Below are 19,044 nucleotides of genomic sequence, written 5' to 3' on the forward strand. Positions count from 1 at the left end.
TTGGATTCTAGTAAATAATGGAGAGCTAAATGAACCATTAAAGTTGCCCAATAATTAACCCTGTTGTGCTAAATAATGAGAAAGCAAGTACTTTGCACCTCTACTTTGATCTCTCCATACTTTCTGCTTTCCTCCAGAAAATGACTGCAAAGTAATTGGTCTACTGGGCATAAAACAGATAGATATAATTTACACTGTTCACATCAGAATGAACCCAAATATCAAAGATATAATATCATATTATTGGATCAGTATGGTTGGAAAGCCACTTGCTAACTCTATTTTCCTGGGGACTATAAAATTATTTCTATGCGATAGAATACATTTCTAACGGTATATATAATTCTCGAAAATAAAATCGTTTATGCATTATATATATATAATCTCTTGAGCCATCACAATTCAGTTTATCTCATATAATCTAAAATTGCTCTGTCCTAACTAAAACTTGACATATCTTAGTCAATTCCTCAAGAGAGAAATTCTTTAAGTAAATGAAATAGAAGGGTTGGTTGTGTACTGATACTACTAAATATAGTTCCTCATTGAGGGCTCTCCAAACCATCTGTAATGACTTAATTTGCATCACTTTTATTGCTTGGAATCCATAGTGAATCCATTTACTGTTCACCATGTTGCTTTTGTCTAGTTTCCGAAACTACTACCTAAATAAAGACCAATAAGTAGAGCACTTTTAAGCTGTTCTTTTCTATGCTACATAGCCAAAGATTGGAGGACATGGTGTATCTTTTGGCTGTTCTTGTTTGTATTTTCTGTGTCTTTCTGCTTAGAGGCTTCAAACCCTAATCTTCATGCAGCAGAAAGAGTGATCAGTGTCTTCAACAATGGCAGATGAGAAAGGAGTGGATTGTTATAAGACGTTGCATGGGGTCACACATCAAAGTGAACCTTATCTAACTGAAGTCACTGAGGAATGTCATGAGGTGGGTGGTCCTGTGTACCACTGGTTGCTGATCACAACCGGGACAGCAGCTTTTTGGGCATGCAGGAAGCTGTGTGTTCTAAGCAAGGATGTTGGCTTTTGATGGTGAGAACGGTCTTCGATAGGAACAAGTAGAAGTTCTCTTTACTGCATCAAAATGTCTGTGGCATTCACAAGGTAGCTAAAATTAGCTGATACGATGCAGGTTTTATGATAGAATCCAATACTGCAAAAAGATTACTTTCTCTTTCATCTCAGTAATGGAAGTTGACTTGACTGCATCAAAGTTTGTGGTTGTGGAACTCAGAAAGTGATTGAATAGATATGTTCTAGTTTTCTGATAGAGTTCAATGTAGCTGAAGGATATTACTTTGATGGGAATAAGGTCTTGTGGAATTCAGCAAGGTGGCTAAGCAGAGCTGATATGTTCTAGTTTTGTGGTTGAATTAAATTTTGCTGAACACAGCAGTGGATGAGTAAATGGAAGCTGCAAGTGTTACTTGAAACATATATTATGAATGCTTCAACTCTTTCTAAGTTCCATGAAAATGAAAATGATGTGTGTATATATATCATATTAGACTCTTCATCTTCTATTTATTGTCTCTATCATATTAGACTTGACTTGTTAACTACATGCCTAGGAAGACAAAAATTGAAACACATCATGAGTCATAAAAAAATATTATTAATATCCTGTTCCTCATTGTAAACATGTTGGCTCTCTCTCTCTCTCTCTCTCTCTCTCTCTCTCTCTCTCTCTCTATCATGGGTACTATTTAAGCAATGAACATGAGTGCAAAAGCGAGTTGCTCTCATTTTGACAAGATATATTGCCTAGCATTAAATGTTGAGAACACAAAAAAGAGGAGTGATTGGTCCCTCTTTCATGGGTTGATAAGATCTTAGATTCGAGTACTCATGGTGATGTGAGTCGTTGACCTAATGAGTTCTCGTTGGGGAATCACTGCCTCCTTTATTCCTAAAAAAAAAAACTTATTGTTTCTATCAAGAAAAAGGGCATAGAAAAAAAATGATTTATGATTTATGATTTCATAATATTTTTGTTTTAAGGGTTTTTAAATATTTCATAAATATCATCTTCAATTAACTAGGAGAATGTAAAAAAATAAAAAAGAAATTATGCTAGATAATAAGATAAGAGTTAAGTTTTGCAATGCAAACAAAAATAAGACTCATCCAAGATTCATGCCTATGCATACAACCCCATATTACATTGTCATGTATTCCGTTGCTGTTTGTATATATACCGTATAATTCTACGTCGCTATAAGTAGCACTTTTCTGTCCACGTCACACCCAACCTTCGCCTACTCATCACGTGTTAAGCACGTGCGAGCTGTCGATTATATACTGATGGAATTGGTCGAGATTATCACCCTAATTAGTCACCCACTTAATTTACCCGCCTCAGAGTAAGATAAATCCTCAACCTCGGACCACTTAAATCAACAGATTGGCTCCGACAAGCGGCGTGGGTTGACGGTCACTCTGCTAACTCACCCCATAAATACCTCATCGCCTCCCATGTCTCCGCTCCGCTCTCCCTCCTCCTCTCTTCTCCGATGCATCCTTGCATCCCATTCTCCTTCCGCTCCACGGCGGAGCACGACACTGCGACACCGCAGCCCCGACCCCTCCGCCTCGCCGTCTCCACCGCCTCCTCCTCCTCCTCATCTGACGCCCCCGCTGCCGTCGTATTTGACGATGCCGCCTCCATCGTCACCCTCCCCTCTCTCCCCTCCCTCCAAACCAGCGTCCCCATCTCCGGTTACCTCAATACGACGCCCCCTTCGGCCTTCCACTTCTGCCTTGCTTCTTTGAAGCCACTTCGCCCCACCTCCTCCGCAGCGGCGCTCGCCGTCTCGGCCGCCGCCTCCCTCCTCTACTCTGCCTCGGATTCGGAGATCACGGTCTTCGATCTGGTCACCGTCCGCCAGGTCGAGACCTTCGACGCCGTGCCGTCCGCCGGTTCTGTCAAGTCCGTCGCCTTGTCCTCGGCGGGCAAGCTCTTCACGGCCCACCAGGACGGCCGCATCCGCGTGTGGTGCCGGTCGGAACGCTCCGGAAGGCACCGCCTCAACGCCACACTACCCACCGCCGTCGACCGCCTCCTCCGCTTTCCCCTCCCGGGCAACTACGTAGCCGTCCGCCGCCACAAGAAGCTCCTGTGGATCGAGCACGCCGACGCCGTCTCCGCCGTCGCCGCCCGCGGCGACCTGCTCTACTCCGTGTCGTGGGACAAGACTCTCAAGGTCTGGCGCGCCGCAGGCGACCTACGCTGCCTGGAGTCCGTCCCGGCCCACGAGGACGCGGTGAACGCCGTGGCCGTGGCCGTGGCCGGTGACGGCACGGTGTACACGGGGTCGGCAGATGGGAAGATCCGAGTATGGGCCCGCTCCCCACCGGAGGGGCGGGGCCGGAGGCGGCGGCACACCCAGCACGGACTGGTGGCGACGCTGGAGCGGCACCGGTCGGCGGTGAACGCGCTGGCTCTGAGCGGCGACGGGGCGGTCCTGTACTCGGGAGCTTGCGACCGCTCGATCCTGGTGTGGGAGCGGGAGGAGTCGGCGGACCACATGGCTGTGGCCGGGGCGCTGCGTGGGCACGGGAAGGCCATCATGTGCCTGGCGTGCGTCGGGGACGTGCTCTTCAGCGGCAGCAGCGATCGGACGGTCAGGATCTGGCAGAAGGAAGGCGAAGGCAAGGGTTACAGTTGCCTGGGCGTGATGGAGGGGCACGCGACCGGTGTGAGGTCGCTCGTCGCGGTTGCGGTTCCGGTGCCGGCGCCCGCCGAGCTCCATCCCGAGCCCGAGGAGGAGGAGTATCGGGTCTGCAGTGGGAGTTTGGACGGGGAGGTGAGGGTTTGGCGGGTTCGGATTCCCATTACTCAACGATCCGATTCAAAATAAAGATTCTGTAGAACCCAAAAAAAAGAAAAGAAAACAAATGGAAAGTTTGCAGTTTGCGTCCCCTCCCACGGCTTTATTCTTTTGTTGCTGACCATGGAAGGTTCTTGATGCCAATTTTATGTACTCAGTAAGCTTGTACGCCATCATGTTTCCATGATGGCTTCAGCTGTAAAGGAAGGAACAAGACATGGTCCATAGCACTGGACCAACGATCCCTACAACTGTGAAAGCCAGTATGCTGGACGGGAACTGGGAGTGCTGTTTGAAATCTTGGGTGACTCCAATAGTGAACAAAAAAAGTCAAACATGGAGATCATGTTCTCACCCTCTGTATCAATTTGTTCATGATGATGAACACTTAAGACTAACACTGGAATATCTCAGTGCTTGCGGTGCAGATGGAGCATGAATCTGGTGTAACGCGACTGCATCTGATATCCAAGTGGGCTTTGGCAATTGTTGGCAGTGGCAGGTAGTCCTACTAATCCTTGAATGAAACCTTTTTGGAATGCTGTAGTTTCTTATAAATCCACCATTTAAATGCTTGCTGCCCAGCAAACTCAACTAATAAACCTGTCTTTAGTTAATTTAGATTCTTAACAGAAAGCATGTTAGCTGAAACATATATTTTGAGACAAGTTGATGGAATCCTGTTCTGGATCAGTCAATCAATCGAGTTAAAGGTCTAACTTGATTGGAATCTGAAAGAGGATTTTAAAAGCTGCTGCACTTCAATCAGGTGCAACTTTGCTGATTCATGTTATGATATGCTGAGGCAGTCTGGATCTCCTTGCACATTTTAAACAACCAGTAAAGCTGGAAGAAGACAGATCAGGAGTCAGTGTCAATTAAGTTACTGTGGTTTGACAAATCTGGAAGCCTAGTTGATTCAACTCTCGGTACTCATTTTGAGTCTTCCAGCATGTTAACATTTACAACCTGTTCCAACAGATCATAGATGCGAGATAGATGTAGGAGATGAGGAAATGTTTGGTCTTTTTGTTGTCCACTTGCCTAGTTAAATGCCCTCCCTATCGCAACACTATTATAACTCAAGTCATAAGCAAGTTGATTATGTTGAATAAAAGTATTAGAACTGAGGATTGAAGAATGCATAAAAAAACATTACAATATATCCTCTAAAACGATTTACATATGTATATTTATTCATTATATGTGCAGTATATATCTGCAAACTGTTAACTGATGATAAAAAACTAGTGGTGAATATAGTCATGGAACTAATCAACTTGCTTGTCCTTAAAAGGAGAGGGCAGTCTGTCAAATCTGTGTCAGGCAACACCTTAGATATGTAGGTCATGAAACAGATTTAAATGTTTTCAGCTTTTGTTTTCTATCATGACCAGCTCTTCCACAGTTTTAGCTGAACAGATTGCTTTCATGCTACTAAAGGATATCATATGGTGCAGACTTATCTGGGAAAGGTGACTCCATATTTGTAATCTTGAAGTACTGATGCAATTATCTAAAGCTAAACTTCTCTGCTTCCTTGCTGCTTTCACTTTTATGTTCAACCCATGGAATCAAGGACAAGCTAATTTCCTACGTAGAAATTGTAGCAGAAGAATGATTATATAGCATACTTTGCGACATGGTCAACTTATGCATATTATCTTCTTGGCTGTCATCATTTGTATGAAGATGAACCGTAGTGTGGGATATGGCCTTAGCTTTTGTAAGTAGACATCTTTCTCAAACGACACATAAGAAAATAAAGGAAAAGAAGACCCAGCTTATCTAAATGAGAACTTCACATATTGATGAATCTGAATCTACATTTTTAGCTGATCATGAAATCTTATGATGCGTGAGTCATAAATTTTACGCATTAGTGACAACTCTGGAGTGCGAGTTGCCCAACTTGCTCTGCAGCCATCTTTTGGGACCAATAGAAGGAAGAGCCACTGCAACTGCTTCTTCAAGATTTTGCAGTCTCATCCATAACTTGAGGTCATCACTTCTATCACCATGAGTTCATCTTTTCTGTTCTTTTGCCACCAAGGTCTTGGTTATCTTGGAAAGTTTTCTTCCAGCTAAAGCTGCAGTAAGACTTTTGGTTGCAGAGAGAAAAAGCATGGCCACTTGACCACTCTTGTCTGCACGATGACAACAATTAAAAAAGGAAGCTTGATAGACGAGTTGATGATATATTGCTATAGAACAATTTGAATACCGTGAATGGGAATACAAGAAGTCATTGCTATGATATTGCCCGTAGATTCCCGAATTCTTCTTCTGCTTTTCTGAGATGCATCGGCATATGTATCTCTTCTATTTCCAGTAATTGCTCTTTGTTCTCTTTCAACATCAGCATTCGAGTGATTGGATCAATGGTTTCAGGAACCATAAGGTACAAGTTCTTCCGCAGGCTGAATGCGCAAGTTATGTACACTGAATGATGTAGAGAACTGACTCAATTTCCTTGCAAATTGGTATGACTTCATTAAATGGAAGATTCTAATGCAGGTACGGAACATTGAGCGCATGTGCCATGAAGCTGCAACTAATGCAGACCAGGCTGGCATCAATCATTTCATGAGGCACAATGCAGACAGTATCATCAGTTCATCACAATTTGCAGAAATTGAGCTGAGGAAAGCAGTGGGCAGAGTCCCAGTTGTAGGACCTAAACAAGTCTGCAAGAGTCCAAATAAACATTTGCTTGTCTATAGTCTCTGTGAGGATTTAGAAATGTAGAAAGCCAATATGATTATGTGATTGTTGATGAAGTCTGATGAGGTACATATCAACTGAAACTTTAGAACATATCTTGATGATGAACTGCTGGTGATGATTGGGGAGAGAGAGAGAGAGAGAGAGAGAGAGAGAGAGAGAGCAACAAGCCTTCCGGACCTCAAGTGCCTAGAAACAAAGTCTTCTGGTATGATTATATTGGCTTTAGAGATTAAGCAGAATTCTAATTTTTTTGCGACATGATGATGAAGTCTGATAGGCTGCATTCGAACTACAGCTTCAGATTAATCTTGAAACTGGCTTGTTGGTGATGAAGGTGGAGAAGAGAGTTTGGAGCAGCCATGATGATTGGGTGGACATGACTCAGCCATATGAAGTAGAATTTTATGTGCTATTATTGTACCAATCACATGAAGCAAATGATGACTTGTTTAGCCATCTTAACATGCAACTTGGGATAACTTAATCAAACTTCGTGAACATGGTTGGAGGATGGTACACAAATACTGTCGGTATACATTTCTCTACACGTGCGTTTACTAACAACCCTTGGAGTTGTTATCTCCCTTTGTCTCAGTGCATGTTCTTTTTTGTGATGTACACATTTCGGTATACATTTCTCTACTGTCCTTTTTTGTCTCAGTGTATACTGTCGGTATACATTTCCCTACACGTGTGTGTACACAAAGACTGTCGGTATACATTTCTCTACATGTCTCAGTGCACGGACCCATCTAACTCGGATCAGACCGGCGAATCCAACCGGAACTCGGACCCATGATTGAGTTGACTCACAAATTAGACCGATTTAATTAAACTCAATTGATATAATCTTAATGATTCGAGATTTGATCGGATCCCATAGTGATAACTATGATTCAAAGGATTATGAAATCCTTTACTCTGCTGCTTCCTGTAAATGCCAAAAAACCCAATATGAAACTTATCTTTAAATTTCTTAGATTCGATGGGTCTTTTGGGTTGGATCAGATCGATTCGGGTCGACATCACCTTCACGTTGAGTTTTACTAAATACAACGAGTTATGGTATCAAACTCAATTGTACTCGTCAAATTTAATTTGTTTGATGAACACCACCAAATTGGTTGACCTAACGATTCAATTTAATTGGATCATCAGATAGGTTGGGTTGGGTCAGGTCAGGTTAAGACTGTCAAAATTTGCAGGAAGAGACTCTATAGGTGGAGATGCTAATGCGAGAAAGATAAAGAAAAAATATGCCATGCATGCAACGGAAACATATAACTATTTTAGTGATTGGTGCAAAGAAACAAACAAGCATAATTCGTTGTTGCTGTTGTTGCATTATTCGATCATGTGTGTCTTGTTCTTGTTTGAATGTCAACTTTAAAGTCAACTAACCCACTCACAATACTCTCTCTCTCTCTCTAAGTTGATTAGCTACATGCATGTAAATGGACAAGAGAGACATGACAGAAGCCAAAAATGAGGGATGGATTGGAATGCTACTGGATAAGCTAAATTAATATCTCTCACACCAACTTCATTAGCTACATTGTGAAATGGATGTAAATGGACAAGAGAACAAAGTCAGAAACCAGCTGGCTTTTCTTTTTCTACATGCACTACTGTTGAGTACGTGAAAGAAATGTCTGAATTCAATGAAGGTTTCATAACAAGTAAAATCTAAGCTCCTCATATCTCAGAAAGGCCACAGTGATTATGTGCAAGTTGCTCAAAGCTGATTTACTACTACCCATCTTTTGAGGCATAGCAAGAAGAAGAAGTTTCTTCTTCACTACACTATCCTCCAAGCATATGGTGTTTGGATTCTTGGGTTTAGTGTATATCACTGATCCTAGAACATTCCTGAATTATTGGATTTATATTTAAGAGAACAAAACAAAAAAAAAGAAGGAAAAAGACAAGACATGATCAACTGTGGGCAATCCATCTACACCACAAAATCTTGTCGGATAAGGTTGGTGTGTCCTGTGATTGCTCCTGCAGTATTAAATCAAAACATTGTAATTAAATTGAAATTTGATTTAATTTTTAAAATATGAGTCATAATCTTGATCCAAAGGAAAAAATAAACTACTATAATGCATTGAATATATTAAAAACAATATGAAGTACAATCAAGAGGGGTTGAAAGACCAAAAGATCTAAGGTTTCAAATATTATAGGCTGTTATATGATTAACAAAAAATTTGTTTTGAATTGTCTCTATTCTTTTTTTCAATTATATTTGATCTATAGTTTCTCAATGTCCACTTTGCTATGATTGATGCGCATTTTGCTCTTGTTGTCCACTTATAGAATCCCTGTGCATATTTCTTATGCATGTCTGGATACATCCAAAAAATGAAGGAAATCATTCTTAAAGGTTGTTCTTTCATTTCTGATGCAAGAGTTATGCAACATAGGAAATTACCTTTTTATTTAGTTTATTACATTCAACAACTTGGAGCCATAAAGATGATACTGTCACACTTGTTCTATTTTTATGTTTCATCTCAACCATGAGTCAAATAGTTAGAGATTTGAGTTTCTACATGCTATTTCTTTTTCTTTTGGCTTGCTCTATGTATATTGTTTTTTTTTTCATATTGTATGACATGCAATGATTTATTAGTGAATTTGTCATTATTTCACATTTTGGTCAAGAAATAAATGTCTCTGATGATTCATGGTAAGCTATTTCGATGTAGTTAAGTTAGAGATGACAAAAGAAAAAGTTTTCAGGGCATGATAAAATCTTATCAATGAAATTTGAACAAAATTAACATTATTTATTTTAAAGGAAGAGTAAATCATAATACCCAAATTAAATTGGATTCCAAAACTAAATTAATTTCATAAGTTTTTTCATTAGGCATGGCAAGTCCTCTAATTGGGTCAAAATTGATGTTTCTTGGGGCCCCATCTAATAGGCCAATGTTTGCAATTGGTATCATAAGTGTGCATCATTTAGGTGATCAACAAATTAGACAAAAGACTAAACTATATATCCATGAAATCTCTCATAAACATACATGTATACCTTTTTAATTAATCTTTATTAGTTGACTATGATTTGAATTTTGACAATGTTTATAAATTTTTTCAATTTATCAATAATTAGTAGAGGATAATTTTAGATTTGTTTACATTGATGATACCGAGAAGGATGTAAGTGGCTGATCTTAATATTTGGAGGGACATAATCTATACTATAATTTAAAGGGATAAAAAAATTGAGGATAGATAAATGAGAAGGCTACTAAAGAATCCCAACACTATGAGATAAATATGTGAAGCTAAAAAAGGTTGTTGGAAATTCTATGAATATGTACTTCTATATATAAAAAAAAAGAATAAAATAATTGTATATCAAATAGCAGATTATTTTCCTAAATCTTTGTATTTTTAAACCCCATTATTTCTTATTTGAGTGATAAGATAAAATTCTTATATTTTCTTAAAAAATATTCTATGCTGGAGAACCTATCTATGAATTATATAATAACAAAAAGATAAAGAGCAAATATTATGATGCATTCCTTTTATGTAATATTAAGGAGTATAACTTCTTAATTTTGTTTATTTGTTTTATAAGGTATATAATTCAAGTCTAAGAAGAAGTCTTTCGTCTTCATATCAATCTTGTCTTCTTTAGGTTATCTGCAATGATACACTTTCAAGTCTACAGAGAAATAGTACTACATGCCTATATTGAGTGGCCAATCGAAATCTCAGACACTGTCCATTCAACAAGAACCCGTTTTAATTGCTTTGACTACCTTTTCAATGATCAAATGAGTTGACTATTTCGCTAAAATGTGGTTCAAATGTTTATAATTTGTCATAAGATTTAGTCACCGGAATGTGTTCTTCACATGATATTGTAGATCGATGTGACTGCTTGCGAACGAGCAGCTACTTCACTCACAACTTCATCTACATGTCCGGATCCAAGGCAATCATGAAGTGTGGAGCTTAGAGTCCCAGATTTTGTATCCCAGATCTTGACGATCCGATCCTGGCCGCCACTAATCACGGTATTGTTCTTGATGAGCTATGACTTTCGATATCAGCATTTAATTGGAACAAAAAAATTATCACAGAACATAAAGTTCTAACAAATATTTAAATCTTCCTCCCTTGTTCCTCCGTCTCCGACCTTCCTCTTCAATATATTTTTCTTCCTCATCGAAACATCGATATGTACTAATATACCATGTGTTAATACATCGGTTCAGGACAACACGTTCCATGCCATCGGCTAACCGACACACCAGTAAGTCAAACCTTGGTTTCAAATCCTTAAAAACACTCTTCTTATAACATTAATTAATGCACACTTTTTACCTCGGTATAAAAATGATAAATATCATCAAAGATTTTAAATTTGGTCTGCAATGTATCATAAAATATGCAGTTTAACCAGTCACCATCTCCTTGAACGCACAGAATGTGCATATACAGCAAGAATTAGGTAAAAAAATAATGAACCAAAGTGCATCGACTTGAAAACAAACAAACAAACAAGAGCATACCTGCTGAAAGGAGAGAACATCAGAACTGAAACTTAATTCTTTCTCCTTTATCACACTTTATGGAGGATTGAGGAACATTTGGAATGGACAGACAGTTCACCAGGAAGGACGATGTTGTGAACCTTATCATGATCAATCTCAATCAACGATGGATCCGGGGAATGTCTTTTGAAGTTCTTCAAACGGATATATCTAGTGATGTTATATCAAATTAAAATATTAAGAAATCTTTTGACTCCTCAATTGCAGCAACGATCATTCCCGTTGCGTTAATATCCACTATCATTCCCTTCGCTAGGGATGACACCTCAATTATGACAACAACATGATCGTTCTCTTTAAATTGCTTGTACAAGAGGTGGCAGAGCCACCATAGCGTATCACGCAGCATTAACGAGAAGCGCATCCGTTTTGATATTTTTAAAGAGAACAATCGTATTGTTGTCACAATTGAGGTGTCATCCCCAACGAAGGGAATGCTGGTGGATATTAACGCAACGAGAAGGAAATGATTATGTTATTGGTACAATTGAGGAGTCAAAAGATTTATCAATATTTTCATTTGATGAACTAATGAGTTCCTTATGAGCACATGAAGCAAGGTTGAATATGTCATTTGAAAAAAGTGAAGTGAAAATATTTCAAGTTAAGGGGGAGTCTTCTACTTCAAAAAAAAATAAAAAATCAGCAGGAAAGGACGTGCTAGAGGAGGATTTCGGGGTAGAGGAAATGGAAGAGAGCACTTTGATGGGCATGATGAACAAAAGCAATCAAATTATGATAAAAAAACTACAAGAGTGGAATTCAATGTCACCATTGTAAAAAGTTTGGTCATGAAGGTAGATTGCTAGAAAAGAGAAAAGCAAGCAAGCTATGTGGAGAAAAATAAAGAAAATAATAAATTATTTATAACTAATTCATAAGTTAATGATATCTCAAATGATATTTGGTTTCTGGATAGTAGATGTTCTAATCATATGTCAGGCATTAAATCAATATTTAGAGATATTAATGAAACTCATAAGTTGAAAGTTAGATTTGGAGATAACAAGCAAATTAAGTGGAAGGGAAAGGAACAATTGAGGTGAAGACAAATCAAGGGAAGGTAAAATACCTTAATAATATTTTTTTTGTTCCTACTTTATCACATAACTTGTTGAGTGTTGGCCAATCGATAGATGATAGATATTCAGTTATATTTGATGATTGTTTATACACTATTAAAGATAAAAAAAATCTGATTTGATTACGATAAATATTTGCATAACGTAAAACAAGATGTTTCTACTTGATGTTTCAAATGTTGAAAAGCATGCTCTTGTCGCAACTCAAAACAATAAGTCTAATTTATGATATTTAAGATATGAACACATTAACATTAAGGGTTTAATATTATTAAATAAAAAAAAGAATGATTTTTAGATTATCCAAAATTAATACACTTGATGTATGTTAATGATGTATTTATGACAAACAAAGTAAAAATTCATTTCATGTTGGAAAAGCATGGAGAGCATATAATTATTTTGAATTAATTCATGATAAATGGACCTGTGAATACAAAATCATTTGGTAGAAGTTAATATTTTCTATTGTTTATTGATGATTATAGTCACATAAGTTGGGTATATTTTCTAGAACTAAAATATGAAACATTTGATAATTTATGAAAATTCAAGACACTTGTAGAAAGATAAAGTGGTAGATACATGAAGACACTTTAGACAGATAGAGGTGGTGAATTTTTATCTAATGAGTTTAATTATTTTTATGAAAAAAATGATATTCATAGAGAATTGACAGCACCATATATACCGCAGCAACCGTTATGTGTATCTTTCTTTTGGTGCTCGTCGTCGTCTTTTTTGTTCTTTTCTGCATGATTTTGAATACTTAGTAGTATGAGCTAGAAAAGTATCGATGTTTTCTCATAAATAAGCGGATAAATTTTTGGAAATTGACTATGATTTTAGAAGATTTATGATATGCCAGATCTGGATTCGAGGCGGAGTATCTCTTCGTGTAGGAACTTGATATGTTTCTTGATTCTTATGAATATATAGTTGAAAGAAGCAGACATGACGTCGCTTTTTCCCTTAAAATAGAATCGAATTTGTATATCGTGCTCTTTAAAAGAAAAGAACGAATTATTTCTTGAAAATCAATTAATTTTAACTTTCATTTAACTTATTTTTTCAGTGTTTCCATTTTTCTTTATCATTACGTGAAGCTATTGATGTTTGTGATAGCTATTATGTTAAACTTATATTCGTATTTTAACAAAAGTCACTGATACAAGCATGCTCTCTATACGAAAGCCTCACCCCATGAGTATGAAATTCTTGAATAGATACTTATTTTATTTAAATTGATTTTTCTAAATGTTCACATGAACATGCTTTTATGCTTGTATATAGATGATTTAATATTTATAGGTAATAATAGTTCTATGATTAAAGATTTTAAGCACTTTATAAAAAAAGAGTTTGAGATGTCTGATTTAAGCTTAATGACTTATTTCCTTGGTAGCGTGCTTGATCGATCTCTTTCAAGTGCTTGGAGATCCAAGAAAACACATAAAATGCAGCAAGCAAACAATTACCTCAACACAAGAACGATTGGAGGCAAAAGTGATTAGAGATTTCATAAATATCTAAGCAAATCAAGAGGTTTGGGGGCATCATTTCTCTTCAAGTTCTTCACCTAAATCGACAATAAATAGATGGGGACGAGAGGAGAAAAATAATTTTTTTTTATGACTATGGGTTGTTGTTGTATTGAAAAAATAAAAAGCCGAAAGCAACCATTTAAATTTATATTTAAAATAATATTCATAAATAAAATAAATAATATGAGGAGAATTTACCGGTTCATGCATATTATTTTTTGGATATAAAGTGATATGCATGAACTAGACTTATTATCCACTTTCTTCACGAATAAAGTAGATATTATCCAAAATAATATGCATGAATATTGAATAAATATGTATATCCAAAATTTATTTATCGATTCAGAAAATAAAATGACATGAGAGTGCATGAACCTAAAATGGTACATAAACATAGTAGACAACCAACCATACTATTTGCCATTGAAGTAAACAACCAACCAAGTTGCCAATGGGTGACAGCGGAAAGGAAGACGAGGAACTATCCAATGTGGCTCGACATCAATAGATTTACTTGTCAATTAGATGTAGCTAAAAGAGCCATCCGGTGGTGTCATGTCATCATCCTCTCCTAAAAAGCTCCTTGTCATGAAATAAAATTGATTGCAATTTAGAGGGACTAACTTTCATTTCTCACAATAAGAAAAATACTTTTTTTTTAATATGTGGTTCTACAAAGGAAAACATCATGAGCAAATTCCACTAATTCCATACTATAAAAAACGGTAATTATCGTCCGAAGATCCTATCCAATCCAATATGTCCTTCCTGTCTCAAGAGGCAAGAGGCAGGTTGAAGCCCTTTTCTTGGTGCTAGCAAGCACTCTATTGTACCACAGAAGATGGACCCAACGAAGGAGAAAAAAAAAGAAAAGAAAAGAAATGGCCTTTCCAGCTTGGTTCCATCCATCTCTCTGTTATTTCTCTCTTTGATCTTTCTTTCACCAGCTCAGTACCAATATTGATATCAGCCTCTTTGCTTGCTTGGTATCAGTTAAGAGTAGCAGGATTGAACTTACTACAAGTTAGTCAATTTCTCAGTGTGATGATAGTTTTCATCTTTTTGAATATAAATAAAACAGAAACATCCTTGCGAGAAGGAAGCAAAAGTCTATTTCTACAAAAGAATTACCTTTTTTCGTACAAGTCTGTTTCAAGGTTTTTTTTTTTTCTTCTGAGATTCGGGTCACTTTAAGCTTATATGAGAAGTTTACATGTTATCTTCAACATTGTGTTAGTTTTAGTACTTTTAAAAATATTATCCGGCTGTTAAAAATCAATTGAGGTAAAAAAATATGGCGATGTGATAATTGGTCCAATTAAAGAGAGTCTTGAGTTTGGCTACAACAAGCTATCTTTGTTGTTGCGCTACTCTTTGTACTTGTTTGTTATTTAGAGCCTAAATCCTATGCCCCATATAGCGAATGATTCTTTGTGTCGTTTGTGCAAATGCTTGTTCAGGTAGTAGGGATTGCGATTGTGTTGATGGCATTGTTACCCCTGCATTGGTTAAGCTTGATGATGTAAAATGATCATAAATGATCACTGTCTGCTGCAAACAACAAATAGTTCTCTAGTTTTTTATTCTCATTTGGGGTTCTTATTTAACTGAGGTATTTTGGGGATATGGAGCTTGTTTTGGTGTGGGGAAATAATACATTCAAGAGGATTGCTTCTTTTCTTCCAACCTTTTTCTTTTTATCCTTTCATAACTTTGATTATTTATGTTTTCTTTTTGTAAATTTCACTGTATTGATTTCATCTTTGCTTCTCAGTATCTTGCTTTTGAATTATGAAGAGGCTATGATGATAAATAAATGTCACTGATGGATTTGATCAATCACCATTTGGGCTTTTAAACACAAGATTGTTTCTCCATGGTGTCGGCAAGTCACAGATTCTTATGCATATTATGAAGCATAAAGGCTTTGTAATCTTTTTCAATGCTCGATTTTCCAATCTTAATAGGGTGATGGCGAGGCAGTATGGATGGCCTTCATGGCAACCACTACAGCCATGTCTATCTCTTAGGATGGGATTTGGGCAAGAAGAGGGAAGACCTATGGTCTATTCTTGTGATTGACAAAAGATGAATCTGAGCCTCCTATTTCTTATTTTGTAATGGTTCTTTTGATTATTTTTACTATTTAAATGTTTAAAATCATTTCATGCCCGATCAAGGGTTAAACTATACATGTTTTCTCCATTTCTCTTTTTTCTTGGTTTAATTATTTTAAATGTACTCATAGTATATTTGCTTAAGTGGTGTTAATTTTTCTGAGAATTGTTTTGATATAGACATTATAGAAAAAAATTATTTGTCAACAAAATGACATTTTTAAAGTTTTACAAGTTCGGTGGGCTTTCATAATTTTGTTTCAAGGTTTTTTTTTTCATCTGAGATTCGGGTCACTATAAGCTTATATGAGAAGTTTACATGTTATCTTCAACATTATGTTAGTTTTATTACTTTTAAGAATTATTATCCGGCTGTTAAAAATCAATTGAGGTAAAAAAATATGACGATGTGATAATTGGTCCGGTTAAAGAGAGTCTTGAGTTTGGCTACAACAAGCTATCTTTGTTGTTGTGCTACTGTTTGTAATTGTTTGTTATTTAGAGCCTTAAATCCTATGCCCCATATAGCAAATGATTCTTTGTGCAGTTTGTGCAAATGATACATTGTTTCTTATGTTTGTTGTCGTGCGACTGTTTGTACTTGTTTGTTATTCAGGGCTTAAATCCTATGCCCCATATAGCGAATGATTCTTTGTGTCGTTTGTGCAAATGCTTGTTCAGGTAGTAAGGATTGTGATTGTGTTGATGGCATTGTTACCCCTGCATTGGTTAAGCTTGATGATGTAAAATGATCATAAATGATCACTGTCTGCTGCAAACAATAATTAGTTCTCTAATTTTTTATTCTCATTTGGGGTTCTTATTTAACTGAGGTATTTTGGGGATATGGAGCTTATTTTGGTGTGGGGAAATAATACATTCAAGAGGATTGCTTCTTTTCTTCCAAACTTTTTCTTTTTATCCTTTCATAACTTTGATTATTTACGTTTTCTTTTTGTAAATTTCACTGTATTGATTTCATCTTTGCTTCTCAGTATCTTGCTTATGAATTATGAAGAGGCTATGATGATAAATAAAAGTTAATTATGCATTTGACCAATCACCATTTGGGCTTTTCAACACAAGATTGTTTCTCCATGGTATTGGCAAATCACAGATTCTTATGCATAAGTATGAATCATAAAGGCTTTACGATCTCTTTCAATGCTTGGTTTTCCAATCTTAATAGGATGATGGCGAGGCAGTTTGGATGGCCTTCATGGCAACCACTGCAGCCATGTCTATCTCTTAGGATGAGATTTGGGCATAAAGAGGGAAGACCTATGGTTTGTTCTTGTGATTGACAAAAGATGAATCCGAGCCCCCTATTTCTTATTTTGTAATTATTTTTTTGATTATTTTTACCATTTAAATGTTTAAAATCATTTCATACCTGATCAAGGGTTACTATACCTGTTTTCTTCATTTCACTCTTTTCTATGTTCAATTAACCTTTGCCCGAGTCACACAACTCGGTCAGTAGTCTCATGAACGCCTCGTCCAATCGGTCCATCCAATGCCCAAGTTGAGTAGCTCAGCTAGCATAATCAACCTTTGCTCGAGTCACGCAACTCGGCCAGTAGTCGCACGACCAAAGCCTCGTCCAATCAATCCGTCCATTCTTTGCTCGAGTCACACAACTCAGCCAGTAGTCGCACGAGCAACACCTCGTCCAATTGGTCCATCCAGTGCTCGAGTTGAGTAGCTCGGCCAGCAGAATCAACCTTTGCTCGAGTCACGCAACTTGGCCCATGGTCGCACAAGAAACGCCTCGATCAATCAGTTCATCCAATGCCATAGTTGAGTATCTCGGCCAACAGAATCAACCTTTGCCTAGTCACGCAACTCGGCTAGTAGTCGCACGAGCAATGCCTAGTCCAATCAGTCTGTCTAGTCTTTGCCCGAGTCACGCAACTCGGTTAGTAGTTGCACGAGCAATGCCTCGTCTAATCAATCTGTTCAGTCTTTGCCCGAGTCACGCAACTCGGTCGGTAGTCGCACGAGCAATGCCTCGTCCAGTCGGTCCATCCAACCCTCGAGTTGAGTAGCTCGGCCAGCAGAATCAACCTTTGCCCGAGTCACACAATTCGGCTAGTAGTCGCACGAGCAACGCCTCGTCTAATTGGTCCATCCAGTACCCGAGTTGAGTAGCTTGGCCAGTAGAATCAACCTTTGCCCCAGTCATGCAACTCGGCCAATAGTCGCATGAGCAATGCCTCGTCCAATCAGTCCGTCCAATCTATGCCCGAGTCACGTAACTCGACCAGTAGTCGCATGAGCAACGCCTCGTCCAATCGGTCTATCCAGTGCCCGAGTTGAGTAGCTCGGCCAGCAGAATCAACCTTTGCTCGAGTCACGCAACTTGGCCAGTAGTCGCACGAGCAACGCCTCTTCCAATCAGTCTGTCCAGCCTTTGCCCGAGTCACGTAACTTGGCCAGTAGTTGCATGAGCAACGCCTCGTCCAATTGGTCCATCCAGTGCCCAAGTTGAGTAGCTTGGCCATCAGAATCAACCTTTGCCCGAGTCACGTAACTCGGCCCATAGTCGCACAAGAAATGCCTCGACCAATCAGTTCATCCAATGCTAGAGTTGAGTAGCTCGGCCAGCAGAATCAACATTTGCTCGAGTCACGCAACTCGGCTAGTAGCCGCACGAGCAATGCCTGGTCCAATCAGTCTGTCTAGTCTTTACCCGAGTCACGCAACTCGGTTAGTAGTCGCACGAGCAACGCCTCGTCTAATCAATCTGTTCAGTCTTTGCCCGAGTCACGCAACTTGGCTAGTAGTCGCACGAGCAACGCCTCGTCCAATCGGTCCATCCACTGCCCGAGTTGAGTAGCTCGGCCAGTAGAATCAACCTTTGCCCGAGTCATGCAACTCGGCCAGTAGTCGCATGAGCAATGCCTCGTCCGATCAGTCCGTCTAATCTTTGCCCGAGTCATGCAACTCGGCCAGTAGTCGCACGAGCAACGCCTCATCCAATCAGTCCATCCAGTGCCCGAGTTGAGTAGCTCGGCCAGCAGAATCAACCTTTGCCCGAGTTACGCAACTCGGCCAGTAGTCGCACAAGCAACGCCTCTTCCAATTAGTCTGTCCATCCTTTGCCCGAGTCACGTAACTTGGCCAGTAGTCGCATGAGCAA

The 19,044-nt window shown here is 38.5% G+C and overlaps 1 protein-coding gene across 6 annotated transcripts; it reads left to right on the plus strand.

Moving 5' to 3' along the window:
* The first annotated feature begins 2,438 nt into the window (after positions 1 to 2,438).
* On the plus strand, positions 2,439 to 6,626 carry LOC135620066 (protein JINGUBANG-like). 6 transcript variants are annotated; one of them, XM_065122674.1, is made up of 4 exons: positions 2,439 to 4,348; positions 5,730 to 5,847; positions 5,961 to 6,247; positions 6,364 to 6,626. In XM_065122674.1, exon 1 carries the CDS (start codon positions 2,530 to 2,532, stop codon positions 3,874 to 3,876), a length of 1,347 nt encoding a protein of 448 aa, XP_064978746.1. In that variant the 5' UTR covers positions 2,439 to 2,529; the 3' UTR covers positions 3,877 to 4,348; positions 5,730 to 5,847; positions 5,961 to 6,247; positions 6,364 to 6,626. The 6 variants fall into 6 exon arrangements, with proteins under 6 accessions (XP_064978746.1, XP_064978745.1, XP_064978744.1 ...); XM_065122673.1 differs by having other exon boundaries at positions 2,439 to 5,847; XM_065122672.1 differs by having other exon boundaries at positions 5,730 to 6,247.
* Positions 6,627 to 19,044: the final 12,418 nt, after the last annotated feature.

This window comes from Musa acuminata, chromosome BXJ2-8 (assembly GCF_036884655.1).
Source record: "Musa acuminata AAA Group cultivar baxijiao chromosome BXJ2-8, Cavendish_Baxijiao_AAA, whole genome shotgun sequence".
Taxonomy (NCBI): Eukaryota; Viridiplantae; Streptophyta; class Magnoliopsida; order Zingiberales; family Musaceae; genus Musa; species Musa acuminata.